Source organism: Lathamus discolor, chromosome 1 (assembly GCF_037157495.1).
Source record: "Lathamus discolor isolate bLatDis1 chromosome 1, bLatDis1.hap1, whole genome shotgun sequence".
NCBI lineage: Eukaryota > Metazoa > Chordata > Aves > Psittaciformes > Psittacidae > Lathamus > Lathamus discolor.
In genome coordinates, this window is record NC_088884.1 from 141,636,176 (window position 1) to 141,654,779 (window position 18,604).

General features: G+C 42.5%; 1 protein-coding gene across 6 annotated transcripts in view; it reads right to left on the bottom strand.

The window, feature by feature from the left end:
* TBC1D1 (TBC1 domain family member 1) overlaps positions 1-8,955 on the bottom strand; it is a 109,068-nt gene extending 100,113 nt beyond the window's left edge. For 2 of the 6 annotated variants that reach the window (XM_065699154.1, XM_065699146.1), the window contains exons 1-2: positions 8,705-8,955; positions 71-582 (exon numbers count right to left, since the gene is read on the bottom strand). In XM_065699154.1, coding sequence (XP_065555226.1) covers positions 71-487 — 417 coding nt within the window. In that variant the 5' untranslated portion in view covers positions 488-582; positions 8,705-8,955. The remainder of the gene's footprint in view (positions 1-70; positions 583-8,704) is intronic. The other 4 variants (XM_065699168.1, XM_065699161.1, XM_065699184.1 and 1 more) reach the window with 2 other exon arrangements.
* Between the last annotated feature and the right edge of the window lie 9,649 nt (positions 8,956-18,604).

Genomic DNA, 18,604 nt, shown 5'->3' on the forward strand with positions numbered 1-18,604 from the left:
AAAAGTTTCAAACAGCACAAAAGCAACTGCAGGGCTGCTTGCTCTGGTGATTTTTTTTCTTTTTACTTACTTTTGTCTGATCGTCAGCTTTAAATACATAGCAGATACTTTGATGATTTGCTGCTCCATCCTTTATCAGACAAGCAAAGTAGCTTGGATCGTGGCTGTTGTGTATCAGTTTGTGGACATGCTGTGGCTTGTATTCAAACAAACCTGAATAATTCAAAGGGTCCCACTGCTGGATTTTCCCAGTGTCTGGTTCACATCGCAAACTCTCTGGTGAAACATACAGTCGGATTTGGCTGACACTAGGCTCTTCTTTGGAAGACTTTGCACTGAGCATCCGGATCTCTGCCACAATCCAAGGCAGCATTGACATGGTGGTTAGGGAATGCACTGGCAGAGAACCAATGAGCTGGAGACTGAAACTTGCTGAGAAATCATTTGGTATTTGGTGCTTCTTAACTTTGAATGTAATTGGCTCCATTTTATAGTCCTTTACAGAATCTGAACTAATTCATCAATATTTCAGTTCCACGGAATGACTTCTGGATGGTTCTTTGAGTAAGGAACAGAAGATTTCTGTAAGGAAAAGAAATAGTTATGTAGGTGGTGGAACCCTATTAAAAATGAACTGTTAGTAACACAAATATTTGATAACATCAGAAGAGACATACTGATCCTCTACCATGACCTACTCAGCACATTCCCCTACACTGGACCTTATCGTTTCAGGTCCAACAAACATAATAGTAATAAATTCACTGCTTAAAAAAAAAAAAAAAAAAATCAGTCCTGTTTTAAAAGATGCTTTACAACTCTGGCTAAACCATCTAGTAGGTAACCAGACTCAAAACCACACATTCTTTCTAGCCTGTGTCTGTCTCACAGCAGGGGTATATGGATCACACTGGTCTATTTCAACCCTGTTATCACAGAAAAAACTCAGCTGAGCTTTTCTGACCTTCAGGACAGTTGAAGTCAGTGCTTGCTAAGACACTTTCACATTTGGGGAGGGAGGAAGTTCATCCTCCTTGTTCTTAGGCAGACAATTTTGACTTTGGCTATTAACATGGGGCTGTTTCCTTGGGTAGTTTGCCAAGTGATCATGGGCTGTTACCAAACAGACTTTTTCATTAAATAACACCCCAGAAATCTTCATCTGGAAAAGCTAGTAGTAGTCAACTGACTGACTGCTGATAAAGCTATCAGATAGCAGATAAGCATCAATCCTTACAGCACCCCACTAAAAAACATGATGATTCACAAGTCATGATTACATTTTGAGGCCTGTCAGCCAGCAAGGAATACTTAATGTTTGTCGCATTGATACTGTATCATTTTCATTTCATAAAATATCAAATGGAACAAAGCTACTTACAACCCTGTTATACCCAACATATAGTACCAGCACTGCTGTTACTACATATTAGTAGGTTTAGTAACAAAATCAATAACTGCATTTATCTGTCAATTTAGTTTTGCAAAATATAGTCTATGAAAGCACAGAGTGGCATGTGTTATCCTACCACGTTTTAAGTCCTCATTAATTGAACCTGGCTTTCAGCTGTTACATTATTTTTGTGTGAGACTGATGAGAAGCTGACAGGCCTGTAACTGCCTGTGTTTAAATACCATGACACTAGTTTACCCTCAGCCTTCTGAGAATTTCCCATGAAAAGATGAAAACAACATGAGCAGTCCGAAGAACTCCTTATGAAACACTTTCAATTATATTTGAACAAGCATTTAATAAATGGCATCTGTTTACTGTGGCAACAATGTTTCTTGTCTTTGTTCATCTACAAGCATGATCAAAAATAGCAGGATTTTTCTCATGAGTTTTCATCAAACTGTGTTCTTTATTTGTCCTTGTAAAATATTTTCAAGCTCAGTTTCTAATAGTGTTTTACCTTGTTGAAAATGAAAGGAAATTTTGAATGGAAATTCATTTTGAACTAAACAAGGTTTTAAAATACAACCAATTTACAGATGTCCGTGTGGGGAAAAATGTTTCTATAGTAAATGGCAAACTGTAAAAGCAAGAGAACAGCAGAAACCCCGGGGTTGGGTACATTTACTGGTTTGGAACTTCTTCATCTTTTGGCAAATGAACTCTGTGGCAACATTACCAGTTCCAAGGATGACAAATTTAGCAAGAGAATACAATAATGCAGGTTTTAAAGACACTATTTGAAGAAATTATTGTAAGTAGCTTTCTAGATGTGTAGAACAATTTCTTCAAAAGCCTTTTTATAAACCTGGAGGGGAGGGGGAGAGAGAGATGAGGGAGGTGTGGGGGAAAAAGGCAATGAAAATCCAGACTTTGGATGCCTCGTTTCAATTATACTACAACTTTTTTCTTTTTCGTTTCACAAGCAAGCAAGAAAGCAACCATCTTTAAGATGAATATAAATGCATCAAAACCTATGCGATAGCAGCTTCACAAAGCATTTTTTATACCTGATCAACACAGGCTGCTAAACACAATTGTCATTATAGTTTTGCATCTGTAAGGAATCAAAGTGGTCTCTTCTCCTTTGACAAAATATTACAAATTGTTTTCTTCTTAACTGTAACAATGAAAAATATATCTGCAACTGCAGGGAAGATCAGGATCATTCTTAACTACAATGGTGTGTAGTCTGAAACACAAGGTTTGTAGCTTTTAGTGTTCTCGGTATTTAGTGGCATATACAATAACCTCAGGGTAAGAAAACAAAAAACCCCTTCACTCTTAGCTAAAAAAAGGAGAAGCGAGATCCTGCATGGGTGATGACCTATTAGCCACATACCTTTGCAACCATATTTCTCAGAACTCTTTTGTAAAAAATGCCACTAAATAAAATGCAAGTAAAAATACAACAGAGTCATCCTCATTTAAATCAACTTTTCAAGGAAGAGAAGTTTCATTTGGATTACCACCATCTACCATGCTTTTTTTGTCCAGACCTGCAAGGCAATGCAGCCTCAAATATGAATAAATATCACAATATATTACTTTGTGTGCTGACTCTAAGGACTGAACAGTATGTAAGAAAAAAAGTTTGATACTCTGTCATACTTAAACAAACACTGTACTGCTGGAATGTATTTAATAGAAATGCAAAACTTGTTGGCATTCACCTCTCAAACAAAATAAACACCATGCAAAGTCAACAGCATAAATATTCCTATGTCTGTATTTGTTATTTCTAAAGAAAAGCAGTTCATACTAAATCAAAGCAATTAACTAGAAGTCAGAATGCTAGGGTGTTTTTTTTTCCTAACATTAAGAGAGGCTAAAAGTGCAATTTCTCAGGGCACTAATTTAGCAGTATTAGAAAGTCTCATTATCTAACCCATATCATTCTGCATGCTACTGTTCTGCATGTTTCTTCTCCCTTTTCCAGACATTCTTTCCTTGTTTACCCCCTTATTTTAATTTACATGCAAAGGCCATCAGAAATTATACCAATTTCATGCTGCCAGCGTTAATGTCCTTTAAGTTTACACCAAGGACAAGATTTTATTTCCAGACCATGAAGTATTTATGTACATGCTTAATATAGACCTAAAAATAGTTCTGTACATCTTAACAGGCCATAAAATTAAGCACACATTATGACTGAAGAGTGCCTGTGCTCTGACCCGTTCACATCTCCCTCAACTCCACCACTTGGAATTTTGGCACCTTCACCCATGTCTGGTTGCCACCACTCAGTTCATCCTCTTTAAAACTTGGCTGCAGGTGCTGTACCTGTTTACCACCCATATTAGTACAGTAGGCTTCCAAGTGTCCCACTGATTAACTCACAGCTTCTTTAAAGCAAATGCTTATTTCATGTTTAATCCAAGAGAGAATAGAAAAAGAATAAAAATAAAGCCACCCACTTGTTTCCTTCCACCTAAATTGTGATCCCCTGTTGACAGCTTTAAGTGCCATTCAGCTCAGTTATTCTGGGCTGGGAGAATATTGCCAGACTTAGCTTTGCACACAGACTGAATGTCTTCCATTGTTCTCCCAGTTCTCACAGACATAACTGGGACAGCTCCTCTTTCTTCCTTCCATCAGCATCTTCTGAAGGATGTGAGGTGGGCTGATGCCAACCTTATGAAGTTCAACCATGACAAGTGCAAGGTCCTACACCTGGGTCGGTGCAATCCCAGGCACAGCTACAGGTTGGGCAGAGATTCAGAACAGCCCTGCAGAGAAGGACTTGGGGGTGCTGGTCGATGAGAAAATCAACATGAGCCGGCAGTGTGCGCTCGCAGCCCAGAAAGCCAACCGTATCCTGGGCTGCATCAAAAGGAGCGTGACCAGCAGGTCGAAGGAGGTGATCCTGCCCCTCTACTCTGCTCTCGTGAGACCTCACCTGGAGTATTGTGTATAGTTCTGGTGTCCTCAACATAAAGAGGACACGGAACTGTTGGAACAAGTTCAGAGGAGGACCACGAGGATGATCAGGGGACTGGAGCACCTCCTGTATGAAGACAGGCTGAGAAAGTTGGGGCTGTTCAGCCTGGAGAAGAGAAGGCTGCGTGGAGACCTCATAGCAGCCTTCCAGTATCTGAAGGGGGCCTATTAGGGATGCTGGGGAGGGAGTCTTCATTAGGGACTGTAGTGATAGGACAAGGGGTAACGGGTTCAAACTTGAACAGGGGAAGTTCAGATTGCATATAAGGAAGAAGTTCTTTACTGTAAGGGTGGTGAGGCACTTGAATGGGTTCCCCAGGGAAGTTGTGAATGCTCCATCCCTGGCGGTGTTCAAGGCCAGGTTAGACAGAACTTTGGTTGACATGGTTTAGTGTGAAGTGTCCCTGCCCATGGCAGGGGTGTTGGAACTAGATGATCTTAAGGTCCCTTCCAACCCTATTCTATGATTCTATGATTCTACTTCCATTGCTCTTACACTCAGAGCTGAGAAGAGCTTGAGTGGCACTCCTCAGCTAATAGCTTTGCTGCTGTCTGAGAAATGCTAATAGTCTCCAAACTGTACCTTAACGTTGCCACTGTTTAACCTACTTCAATTTATCTATATTTGCTCTATCAGCACAAAAACAGCTGGGCAAACTGTAGCACATATGATATTTACACAAAGCATGCTAATAAATCTTACCCCACCTTCTATACTAGGAGATACCAGACCGACTCACTAATGTGAAAGATATACATAGGAACATACGTGTGCTCTTTGTCCCCAACTTCTCTTTCACTGTGATTAACCCAGCCATTTCCCATAAGCAGCGAGCAGTCTTAGAAAGCATGCAACACTACACTGACAGTCCTGTAGCAAAATCTGATACTGTGTTTTTCATCAGGCTCTTGTTCTCCCAAATTAGGTTGTATTCTCATATTTTAATGTCACCAGAAACTGAAAGGGATGCCTTCAGAGAGAAGTCAAGGTGATGGCTGGACAGATACAAAAATTAGTACTTCTGCCATTCTGAACCCCAGGTACTTCCCAGGTACATGTCTAAGAAGCTGTGCATCATGCAGGATGGCACTCCTCAAAACTCAGCTTAAGACTATCACGAGGACTGAGGACAAGATACAGTCTCTGGGTGCCATTCGGCTAGATAGGGACAGGTCAGCTTTGAGGTTAGGAAGGATAATCTTGTGGGGTACAGAGAACAGTGTTACTAACTTGGGAGGGTGGGGCACTGGAAATCAGGTTTTGGCAGCTGGGGAAAAACCATGTAGATTTGGGATAGACTCAAACAAATACAGAAAAAAGGCAAAGAAGGGAGAGAGATTGATCTAAACCAAAAGAACACACACAAATTAAAGGAAAAAAAGTAGAAACTACATCAGTAGTGAAGAGTTAATCCTTCATCCTTCTGCTGTTTCTTCTGGACAAAATATAGTACACATATGCAGCCAAAAGTTCAGGCTCTTGTTCAGAATGTAGGTAACTACTGAGCTAAGCAATCCTTCACTCTCCTCCAGCTCTTCTCCTGATTTGGTAGCATTCATCTGGAGTTGGAGTGCTGGGATCCACAGGAGAACTGATGAGTTTATAAGATGCGACAAGCAAGGAAGCAGTCAGAGCTTCCACACTTCAATGATTAAATGAGCTTGACCTATGAACTGTTGAACAGAAAGACCCCAGCTTCCTCAGTTCATCTGAGGAAGATGCAGTTCATCTGAGACAACTGTGACTTACTCCTTCAGACTGCTAACATGACAGCAGGTTTTTTCTGTAAGACATTATTTATTTCTCTTCTCTAAGAAGCTAAGCAAAACTTCCAGCCATATAGCAAGGTCTTGTGAAAAACAGCTGGTCTGAAAAAGCACAAATTTGTTCAGCTCTTCTCTGCACGACTTTAGTGCTGAAACCTGCTGGTAAATGCAACCAGAGGCACTGGTACCAACTGCACTTCACCACTGATTATTTTAGCAGAAATATACTACTACTTAAGGATTATGAGGAGCCCTGGCCTGCAGCCAGAGCTCTGGAATGCAAGCCAGAGCTAAATACCACTTCTCTCCCTCTCTGTCTGACCCCTGACTAAGATTTAAATTGTCTTCACTCATGCTGACAGACTATCCACCTAGCAAGACATATATAAAAAAAACCCAAATGAGAATATGTATTAAGTATATCATGATATGTCACTGCTGAGAAGTGGTCCTTTTATGTTTCCATCAGTATGTATGAAATTCCTCTCTTATCTAGTATCACAACACATCATTCTTTACATTGTTCTATGGGGCAGCTAGTTGCAAGCTTTATCTCTTTTTTTTTTTTTTTTTTTTTTGAGGTTTCAAGCAACATTTTTGGCCTGTTTTCTAGTTAGATAAGATAGTTTAGATATAACACAGGTTGCTCGCCATTTTTAAATAGCTCTAATTTAACTCAAACTGATAGTTGGACTCACAACACAGCCTTCTATTGCAAGATGTTCTTTTTATCTCATAGCTACTTATTATCTGCTGTTTCCTTCTGGAGCTATGGCTTGCTGCGTGCAAGAGTATGTGCAAGTCCAGAGAACAATTCACCTCAGAAATTACTTTTAATTTCCTTTTTTTTCATATACATGCATTAAATGCTGACTTATGACAGATTCTTTTCAACACCTTCAGCAGCTTCAGACACTGCTCTGAAAAATGTTCTACCACATACTCTGAGCAAGCCATTTGGGTTTGTAGTAGGAACCACATACAAGTTTATGATCAACCATCAAGTTAAGAAGATAGCTCACTGTTCCTGCCCTTGACACCTATGTCCTTAATAGAGTCCACAGAACTTAATATACTGATGACTGAGGTCTTCTGAGTCAGCCTCAGATGGCCCTGGACAAAATATTGGGCTGTTCTACCATTGCACTGCACTAAGAAAGTCTTTGTAAAAGAAAGCTTGTTAGGTAAACAGCATTCTGAATGCCATGCCTTTTTTTATTCAGTTGCATATCCACAGCCAAATACTTGCATCCAACTTTTCAGTTAACCAAATTATGAAGTAAAAAAAAATGTGTTGAGTCATCCACGTACCACTCAAAGTGTTTCACATTCCTTCCAGCTTGTCATTTTTCTTACCTGCAGCATTTCTACTTTTGCGTACTACCTATGACCATCAGCATTTACACAAAACAAGTGTGAAGAATTTCCATTTTGGCATTTACAAGTGTTAAACGCATAATAACAGTTATTGGCTCCGAGGTATTTGCTGTTAGGGAGACGTATATATTTATTAATTTTTACCCACGATGTTCCATTCAATCTCTGGGCTTAACAGCAGACACAAATTCCACCATCTGCACTCCTAAAGGTTCAGATCCGCTGTATTAGCCTCTGTTCCAAACACAACACAGATTCGAAGCTCTCAGTCTTTTCAAACTATAAATAACCACATTTGTTTCATACCTCTCGTGAGCACAGTTTCAAGAGTGTTAATTTCGTATGCGAATTTAAAGGGACACCAAAACAGTGCGCCAGTGTGAGGACTTTAAGGTTAACCTCAACCTTGCTGCTGTAGGAGAGGTTAGTTTCACCCCTACGGGAAGAATCGCTGTGTTGCTCTGATAAGGAGCAGGTTCTGGGAGGACTTACACTGAGCGACTGTGCATTGATGGGAGAGGAAGATGCAGGCAAGAGTGAAAAAAGAACTAAAGGCAGACAGTAGCTCATCAGGTCAACCGCACATTAAACTCAAGCAGGTCTTTCTGTCACTCGGACGAGAGACCCGCTCTCCCAGGTCCCTGTGAGCTGAGAAGCGCGGCACCGGCTCCCCGCCGGCCCCGTCCTGCCCCACGCAAGTACTGTTCCCAGGCTGCGACTTCACCGGGGGCTCCGTTACGACCGTTGGAGTAGAGAGGGAAGGAGGGAGGGCGTCCGCCCTTGCTATTCTCGCCGCTGGCACGGAGTGGGGCCCCGGCCTCCACCCGCCTCGTAGCCGTTTCCTCTCTACCGGGTCTGCCTCCTTCTGCCACCTCAGGGTCCGGGTACAGCGCCCGACCCGGCCCACCCGCCCGCCGCCGCCGCCCCTCGGAGGGTGCCTCACTTCTCGCCCCAACTCCTTCACTTCCTCAAAGCTAAAAGCCGCTCTCCCTCCCCTCTCCCCCTCCCCCCCCCCCGCCCCAAACGCGGCTCGGCCCCGCCAGCGCCGCTTCCCCGGGCCGGCCCGCAGCAGGGGCACGGTGTCCCCCACTGCCGCCCCGGCCGCCCCCCGCCAGGCCCGGAGCTGGGGCTGGGGCTGACCGGCCGCCGCCCGCCGCCGCTTACCGCCGCCTGGCCGCCGCAGGATGTGCTCGCTGCGAGGAAGTGCCTTGGCGGGCAGCAGCCGCGGGCTGTCAGGCGCCGCCGGCCCACCTCCTGCTGAGGGGCGAGGGACTGAGAGCCGCCAACGGGCCGGGGGAGGGGAGGCCACACCAGCGCCTCAGCGCACCGGCAGCGCGGGCGGCCCGGCCGGGCCCGGGGGCTGCTCCCCGGCTCCTGTTGCTGCCCGCCCCGGTCGGCACGGGGCGGACGGGCCGGCCCGCCCCTACCTGCCGGCGGCCCGGGCGGGGGGAGGTCCGGCCGCGAGCCCCACGGCTGCCAGTCCCCGCCTCCGCGCTCCCGCCCGGCCAGCGCGGGCGAAAGTAGCGCCAGGCGGCGGCGGGTCCCCTGCCCGGCCGGCGGGACAGGGACGGGGGCGGCCGGCGACAGGCGGGTACCCATATCGCGACAGCGGGCAGCTGAGGCCCCTTATCCCGGCCCGTTTCGTCCCTCTCAAGGAGCATTTTTGCGACGCGGCCCCGTGCGCCTGTCACAGCCTCGAGCTTCCCCCAGAAAACATGTCGTTGTGGCCTTGCCGTGGTGAGCCCGGGAGGTTAGCTGAAGGTGCGGGCACGGGAGGTGAGGCCGGAACCGCTCTCAGGGGGAAGTTTCCTCACAAAGCTGGAACTAGCCCGGCTCCTGGAACCTGAAGTGGTCACGTCCCCCTCGGCCTGGGCCCAGTCTTGCCCGTGGGGCAGCCTTCCCCAGGCTCAGCTTCTCTGAATCACCACACACCTTCCTCCCGCCTCTTCCACACACGAGAGCCACGCATGCATGCATACATTTATATAAAATCACTGTAGTTGGCATTAGTTGGTCTATAAGTTGCCAGAGAGGATCTGGAAACTTAATTGAATACTCCCCTGTGAGTGCTCTTTCCAGATGATCAAGGTACCTCACATTCCCATTATGCAAACCACTTTTACACTCAATTAATTTCAAGTCATCTTGGCAGTAGGGCTGCTGATTTGCTTACTTTTAAGCCCGTGCATATTTGTAGTATTAGAGCTTTCTCAGGGAAATTTGCTGCTGCATGTGTGCTGTTCTGTGAGGAAAACAGTCAAGCTGTCAAACACAACCACAATGTTGCCCCAGATTATGAAAAGTCACATTTTGGTATGTAAACACATCCCTACTTGCAAAGTGTATGGTGGCTGTATCTACATGGTTTTTGCTTGCTAGGTGTACTTCCAAAGGATTGTGATACGTGAACTGAAGCGTGAGCAGCAGTTCCCTCAGAGCGCTTGTTCCCAATCTGCACTCAGTTCATGGTTTGCTGCTTCTTCATACATGAGAATAGGTATGAATGCCTCTTGGTTTTAGTGACCTCCTTTACATTCCTTAGGAATGGGAATGCCACCTCTCTGCAAACCATGTCTGTCTTAGTTTTTAAACCATCACAGCTAAGGACAAGGCTTTTACTCCAGTTATCACCTGCCAGCCTCAGTATGCTCATTGCAAACCCTGCTGCCTGTGCGTTATGTGACTCTAGTCATGTTGCAGAAGATAGCAAACTGTAGTCCCATCCAGACAGCTCCAGCACTTCAGACAAGGCTTATACATTACCAGATCTTTTTGCTGCTTCACTGGGTGCTTTTCAGAAAGTGGTAATGAAACAGAAAAGGATCCTACAATACTATTTCTTGCTGGCTGGGACATCCTTGAACCACAACAGAAGTCAATGTTAGAGCATCACAAATACAAATCCTTTCTTCCTCCTCCTCTTTGATAGCTGGGAAAGAAACCAGACTGTGCTTGAACTCGCTGACAGGGCCCTCTATTATTTTTCCCATTATCTCTGGCTCATATGTTTTAATTCTTTGCCTAGCAGACTTTTTCATTCAAATAGGCATAAAATATTTCCTTACAGTTAATAGGAGATGAAACAAACCTGGAGTGTTTATATTTGGCAAACAACTTGAAAAGCTTCAGGAATAGCCAATCATCTGTTTAATCCCACCAATTCCCATAATACTTAGTAAGGTGTGGTAAAAATATATTATCTGAGTGCTTCAAAATGAAAGTAAATTTTGGTATAACTTTTGAAACATTTTATGATAATTTTACCTACCTAAAAATTTCCAAGTAATAAAAATACAACATCTGTCAATGGTTTTAGAAGGTATTAGTCTGATGTCTGCCACCAGCTCAACAATAGATGAAAACAGTCACAGTAAGAACAACATATGACTAATGAGATAGAGCGGAGAAACACACAGGTCACAGTAAGTGTCTGGAGCAAACTCCACCATGTTCAGCTGTGTACATGTAAGTGGCCATTCATTTCAGTGCTGGTAATAGAGCCTTAAAACAGTGCTATGACAGAAATCAAATTGTTTGTGGAGAGGTTTAGAAACAATGTGCAAGAAAAAGTTTAAAGCTGAACCAGGTGAAACAAAAAGCATTTAGGTATGAACACACTTTGGTGTGACTGGTGATAGCAAGGGAAACAGCTGTCATGGATAAAAGAGTGCTTCTGAATAGTCATGTGTAAAGCTGCAACTGTACTATATGGTCTGCCCTTGCAGTAGGAGGGTATTTCAGCTCATGAGCTGCATAAGGTGATATGGATATGCAAAAGATGGGATTGTGCATAAAGTCACCTTCTCTTTCTGTTTTTAGCACCTATTAGGTCTAAAAGACGTAGTCCCCCATTCTCACGATTCAGTATCCACGCTTTCCTGAAGATAGGTATTTAAATGCTTTATTTGAAGAACAAAAAGGTCACTCTGTCTTGTTACATCTGTTTATCCATAATACAGGAAGACAAGTTTGTTTCTTACTCAGCCTGAGTAAGGCTGAGAGTGTTCAGCCTGCCTTCCATGAAGTCATCAGCCTCCAGGACTGACGACTGGACAGCATTCCTTCTCTCTACTTCGTGATGAAAGTGTTACTTACATAGGGGGAAAACCCCAGTTTCATTTGTGAGCACAATAAGACAACCAGAAGGGGGGTATAAATTCCAGCCCGCAAAAAGTAAACATTTCCATATATTCCAGGGACTGGAATCCCTGTATTCAGGTGAAAGTGCTGAGCACTGAACTTACTAATAATTTTTTTCTTTTCTGATTCAGTAAATTTCTGTTCATTTTTCCTTCACAGGCTAGTTTTTCTTTGCAGTAGACTATTAACTAAAACATACCATCACATTAAGTTCTTCAGACTGAGGAGGGAAATCAGGCTGGGGTTTCCACATCCTGCAAACATGATGTATAAAAGAACACCAGTTTAACCAGTAGCTCTTTGCTCAGTCACACTTCCAAAAAATGCAGAGAAAAAGCCACCATTGCATTTTGTACAGAACCTGGATAAACAGGCTTGTATGAGGCATGCTATGGCAACATGTGGGCAATGGAGCCTCACTTGTAGGCTAAGGAGAAGCATCTACTCACTTGATCCCAGTTGGGGTAGGATTGCATATCAGTCCAGATTTAGGCTGCATGTGCCTAGCCATGGGTGAGGAAACAACCTGGGGCTGCCCAAGGGTGACTGTGGATTCACCCTTTGAAGTACCACAAGGCAGATGTGAAGTTTTAAGTTTCCACCCAAGATGCTTTCAGAGTTCAAGTCTCTCTATAGTTGGGCAGCAGTTGAAAGCACTAACACTTTGTATTATGAACTTGAATGCAGGCACCTAAGTTATGCTTCGGTTGCATTATAAGCCTCTGCGTTTCTCCCTCTGGATGAATTGTACATAATGATGGATTTCTATTGCTATTATGTAAAACAGTCTAAGTCTTTATTGTGATTTGTTTCATGTAAATCTGTTTAGTACCTTATTAAGGGCATGATACTAACTGTTTTGCAGTCCTTTGACTTAAGTGAGCTCTGGATGAAGTACTACATTCTTATCCAATGACATTGTATCTCCAGATACTATTTATATATAGTTCCAGACATTTCATAAACAAAATTTGAATTATAACTGTTATTATAGCACATTTGCCTAGTTCATATGCTGTAGGAATGCATGCCAGCAACATTAGTTAAGGATTATCTTCGTAGACAAGAGGCTTTCTGTTATCACTGGTCATGAGTAAAGTATCAAGAAAGAGTTGAGCTACTGTTACAGATCCTGCCTGCTGCTCTCTCTGTGGTTTTGCACATTTGAGATGTCATCATTAATCCTCCCTGACCTTCATTCCCATAAATACATTTGAAAATTACTTACCAGTGATGGTTTATTTTAAGCTTTTCCTTTTGTTTGGAAGCTGCTGTTGCTATGCCATCATTTATATTGCAATTTATTTAGGTGGGTGTTAGGATATGAGTGGACAGTTTAATAGGTTCATCCCATTATGCACAGTGTTCTGATAGTACATGACCTCATGTTACCTGGCAATTGCTATATAAAAGAGAAATGTTGGCTTCCACGCAGAAACACTGTCCTTGATGAATCTGAGTGCTAATTTAGTGCAAAGAAATACCATGCAGGAAGGCAGTTCAACTTCATTTAAATACTTTACTTTTTATTACTTTTGTACTTATGGGCAGAGGAGAGTTTTGTTGGCTATTATTTTTATTTACAATTAAGTTTTAGATTTATATATGGCATCCAGGTGCCTTCAGCCACAGAATCCTGAAAGTCTCCAGTCTAGTAAAGACTTAGGCTGGTGCTTAAATATGTTAGTTTGGTATAATTTTAATGTTGCTATTTACAGCGACTGTTAAACAAGGATGTAAGATTTGCTTATTGTTGGTGTGTCACAACCACTGGAACTTTGTAAATTAAGTTTCCTGCTTGCTATTGCTTTTCAGAAACTTTGTAGGTGAATTAGTTACAGCTTTAAGCACATACTTGTGCAACATTAAAATAATTGTTTATATATTAAATATTCTTTTATAGTGAATTCCAGTTGTACAATTTGTCATTATATAGCAAAGGTCTCAAATAAATCCTTCTGCAACTCAAGTACAAAACTTGTGTTTTTCATAGTATGCTGTGGACTAGGTTCACAGCCTGTAAGGAAGATGAAATGCAGTTACTTCCATCTAGCCAAATTGGTTAAAAAGTTTACTGGGAAAAAAAAAAAAAGGGTGAATTTAAGTTGTGGCTAGTAAACAAACTAATAACTTTCAAGTGAAGTCTATCAGTCTACTCTTAAAGCATTACAATGTTTTGGGTATTTTGAGACAAGTTTTTAGTACTATACTAATTTCTTGTCTGTCTAGAGGCACTTTCCCCCTAGCCCCATGGGCATGATTTCGTATAGGATCAAAGGTGTACAGCATTAATTGGAATTATGTGTCTTAATGTGGCTCGTTTGTCATGTTTTTGGTAACTTAGGGATGTGTCTTACTCTAGCAATAGTTAGGGATTACCTGATACTTGAGTTCAGTCTGGGCTGCAAGTATTCTTTATTCTAGTCATGGCAGTTCCCATTTCTGGATAAAATATTAGTGCTTCTGCTCAAAGTTCAAGGCTGGTTATTCACAAATTATTTAATGTCTACCCTGGGACTAATCATCTCTAAATTGGCTGCCTTATCTTACACAACACTTTGATGGAGGAATTAGACCAGCTGTGAAGAAGCTGTAGCTGCACACCCATTCCAACTTGCAATATTAACTTCTCTCTATGGTATACTTTTACTGCCTTTGTTTCAGTTCTGTATTTCAGTTCTAAATCCTCTTTCTATGATGCAAGACAAGGTTAGTAAAGACTCTAGCAACAAGAAGTTTAATCTTGTAATTCTGTACTTTGTCACAGTTGTTCAATAAGCTTCATAAACCACTGTGGGGTTTTTTTTGTTCCCTCTACACGAAGTTGTGAAATTCTGTTTGGAACAGAGCAGGAAATGGAGAAGTAAATCCCCTGTCCCTGGGAAGACAGAATGATACAGATTGGGTCATCATCCTGACCATATCTGTACTGTTTCTGAGGATGCTCTAAAGCCATCTTAAGGATGTCTCAGTATGTGTCAGCTCATTGCTGTCCCCACTGCCAGACTTCTAAGACATTTGCAGAGTTCTCCAAGTGCATCTGCTCAGTGTACAGCACAAAATCCCATAGGCCTTTGTGGGATGGCTGTAAAGGCCCTTTGGTCCTGCCTTATACTGTATTCACCTCCATAAGACCTTCTATATAACCTAAAAAAAGGGGTTTTCAGCCTGATGACAATAAATCACAGTCTTGCCATACCAATACCTGGTAGAGGTAACCAGTTTAGGGGATCAGTTAGGTAGAAGATGAGAGAGGGTTGAGAAGGTACCCTTTAAAGGTCTAAACAAGGAGAATTATGAGGACAGTGGTAGTAGGGGAGCAACATCATCATAGCTCTACTATCAGCATGTTAGCTGGTTTGGGTCAGAAAGGACTGTTTAAATATCATCTAGCCCAATTCCCTTGCAATAGGTAGGGACATCTTTCACTAGGTAGGTTGCTCAAAGCCCCATCCAACCCGGCCTTGAACACTTCCACACATGAGCCAGCCACAGCTTCTATGGGCAACCTTTTCCACTGCCTCACCACCCTCATCATAAAAATTTTTTTCCTTATATTCAATCTAAATCTACCCTCTTTCAGTTTTAAACTGTTACTCCTTGTCCTGTCACTACAGGCCCTGGTAAAAAGTGTCTTTCTTAAAAGGCCCCCTTATATATTGAAAGGCAACAATGAGGTGTACCTGGAGCCCTCTCTTTTCTGGGCTCCAACTCTCTCATCCTGTCTTCATAGGAGAGGTGCTCCAGCCCTCTGCCTATTTCTGTGGCTCTCCTCTGGACCTGCTCTAACAGTCTTTCTTGTGCTGGGGTCTCTGGAGTTGGATGCAGTACTCCAAGTGGGGGTCTCACAAGAGCAGGGTGGAGAAGGAGAATCATCTCCCCTGACAAAGCCCAGAGCTGCAGGCTTGTGCACAAAGTCCCCCTTGCCCTGGGTATAGCTCATCAGTGCCCACACTGAAGGCCCTGCCCCAGCCTGCCTCCTCCAGAACTGTTCCTCTGGCTGTGCTCTTCAGCATGGGACCCCATACACACAGAGATGTCACTGGTGAGTAATGCACCTGCGATGCATCTATCCACACTGTGGTTTAAAGTCAAATACAGCCTCCACAGGTGGAGGCTCCACAGTCTACCCACCCCATATGCCCTAGGTTTGTAGCATATCCAGGCTGCTGAGAGAGTGTTTTATGTTTATCATATGTGTACTACAACTCTTGTTTCAGCATATATGGTTTAGTGTGTGATGTCCCTGCCTATGGCAGGGGGGTTAGAACTAGATGATCTTAAGGTCCTTTCCAACCCTAACTATTCTATGATTCTTTGATTTTTCTTTCAAGAAACTTTTGTCCTTAGCAATCTGGAAAATGATGCATACCCCACAATATGCGTCTTCTGGCAAAGGTGCTGCCCTGTCTCAATCTTGACACTCAGTCCACAGTGATCACACTGTGAGAGACTGAATACCATAAGTCAATGTCAGAAGCACTGACCAACAGCATCTAACCAGCCAGTGAGCAGTGTGAAGAGCTATTTGCTTTGAAGCTCAGACTGCAGTGCAGTGCAGGAAACCATGTTTTGCAAGAGTGGCCTGTGATTGAGTCACAAGACACATGTTCAACTCTACCAGAGCTGAACTCTACCTATACCAGAAATTCAGGTATAGGTCCAACATTTATCCTTCCACCTCTCACATAGCCAGTACCTCGAAATAAGGTGCCTTACTCTGTTCTGGGGACCATATGCCTGTGTCTCCCTCTGCTCCCCACAACCTGACATTAGCTAGAGAAAGGCATGGACATTCAGTAGTCTACTTGTTTTCCAGAACTGATAGTGCAGCTGGAACATAACACCCTACATCAACTGCTATCCTGCACACACAAAAGACAGCACTCCTTTGAGAGGATGTTCCACAGCATAAACAAGCTTTTACAGGAATGCCAGATAAAGCAAATTAAGGACAAGTTAGGAGAATCAGATGTCCCAGTCTTCCATTGTGCTTGTCATCCTCCTGCTTTTTTATTCTAATCAATGTGCAAAAGAAATAGCAATAGCATGTTGGAGCTAATTCCTTTAAGCTTTGTTCTCCTACTTGAATACTGAAGTACCCAATCTCCACACACTATCTCAATTTAAACTTCCCCCTTACCTTCTTCTTTTCATGCCTCCCTCCTGCCTTTTCATGAATGAAAAAAAGCATGACCTCCTGTGCTGAGGGGCAGGAAAGAGGAAAAAAGGAACCCTTGCAATAGCAAGGGTAGGGAGCAGTGGGTAAGTTTCCTGCTTAATTTCCCTTAATTAATATTCATTAAAAAAAAAAAAAAAAGGATTACAAACCCCAACATTTTAAAAGTCTGGTAATGCTGCCTTCAGATTTCATACAAAGATTCTTTAATCAGAAAAAAGTCCAACAGATTAATAGACTTTCTGGCACAAGGTCAGGTGGAAAGGGACTGGTGATTGATTTTCTTTTTTTTCAGTGTCTTAGGAAGTTCTACTTTCCTTTAGAGAATCAGTTCAGATTAACAACATGCCAGACACACTGTTTTAGCACATGTAACATGCATGAAAAATGTCTGACATACTATGTAGCTATTTTAAGCCTTTATTTTGTCCTTAGCTTTTATTTTCAGAAGAAAAGGACAGCAGGAGTTCATATATGCAGAAATTTCACGCAGCGTGACAAAGCCGATTGCACTGTAGTCAATATTGAGATTCCCTTGACAGTTATTACCATATTCATTAGGCCCTAGGGTCCTATTTAGGAGTACGGACTGTATTATTCAAGGCACCAAATAAACATGTATCAATAAAACCCCATCTCATCTTTGGTTTAGTACAAAAGAAATGAAAACAGAAAAGTTGAGGGTCTGAACAAGCACTTTCTGCACAAACTAATAGCCAATCTTTTTAGCTTTTTACTCAAAAAGACTAGGACTTTATTAACAGCATACTCTTTCTTCAGTATCCTTGTTATTTAATTTTGTATGCCGCACAGATGGAGCTTGATATGAATGATGCAGACACTGCCTTTGACTCTGCATAGCCAGGAAAAACTGACATGACAGCCACAGAATGCAGGGACTACTCCTTTCCTTGTGCCCTCCAGTGAGTACACTAAAGTCTGAAAGGTGAAAGTAGGCATCCAGTGCTTCTTTACCATCAGCTAGCAAGGTAAGTTAGTATTTACTGTGGACGGAACAGCAAGTTTGTTATTTTATGAATAATTTGCTAAATTTGATATACGCTTGGTCTGGCAATTAGTCATTATCCATGGAATAGCAAAAATAGTTCTGGCAAAGAGATTTTTTTACCCAAGAAATACTGGGGCTGTTAGACCTACACTGATACCTAAAACAAGTATTGAAAATGCAGGAAACCCTTGTATTAAAGTCAACTGGTAACCTCCAAATAACCCTCTTGGGCTGTGCAAGTGCAGACAACAGCATGCAACAAAATGGAAGCTTCTGCTCTAAATCAGACATGCGGAGTTCTGCACTAAGTCATGGTAGCATACAGTGTGACAGGCTCTGAGGCTGCAGTATGCGCTGAACTAACTATGCTCAGTTCAGCAAAGCAACAGAAAGGTGTTGTATGTAAATACATTATCTTAATATGTTCATGGTACTGAAAGGCAGTTTAGTACACTTAGTATCTCTAACTTGGGATAAGATTTATAGTCCCATAGCAAACAGATCTTCAGCAAATTCACTACGAGTTTCTTGTTCATTTGGACCTAAATCTCCAAGAAAGATCACTATTTCTGAAGCATCTCTCCCAAGTTTGTCAAAGTCTCACCACAGGTTTTCAGTGCTTCTTGTTAACAGAATTTGCTCTGCAAATCTAAACCTAGATAATTGGATAGTGTGATCAGATTACTCACACAGAAAAGAAATATAAGTCCCCACAAAACAGACTGCATTTCAGAAA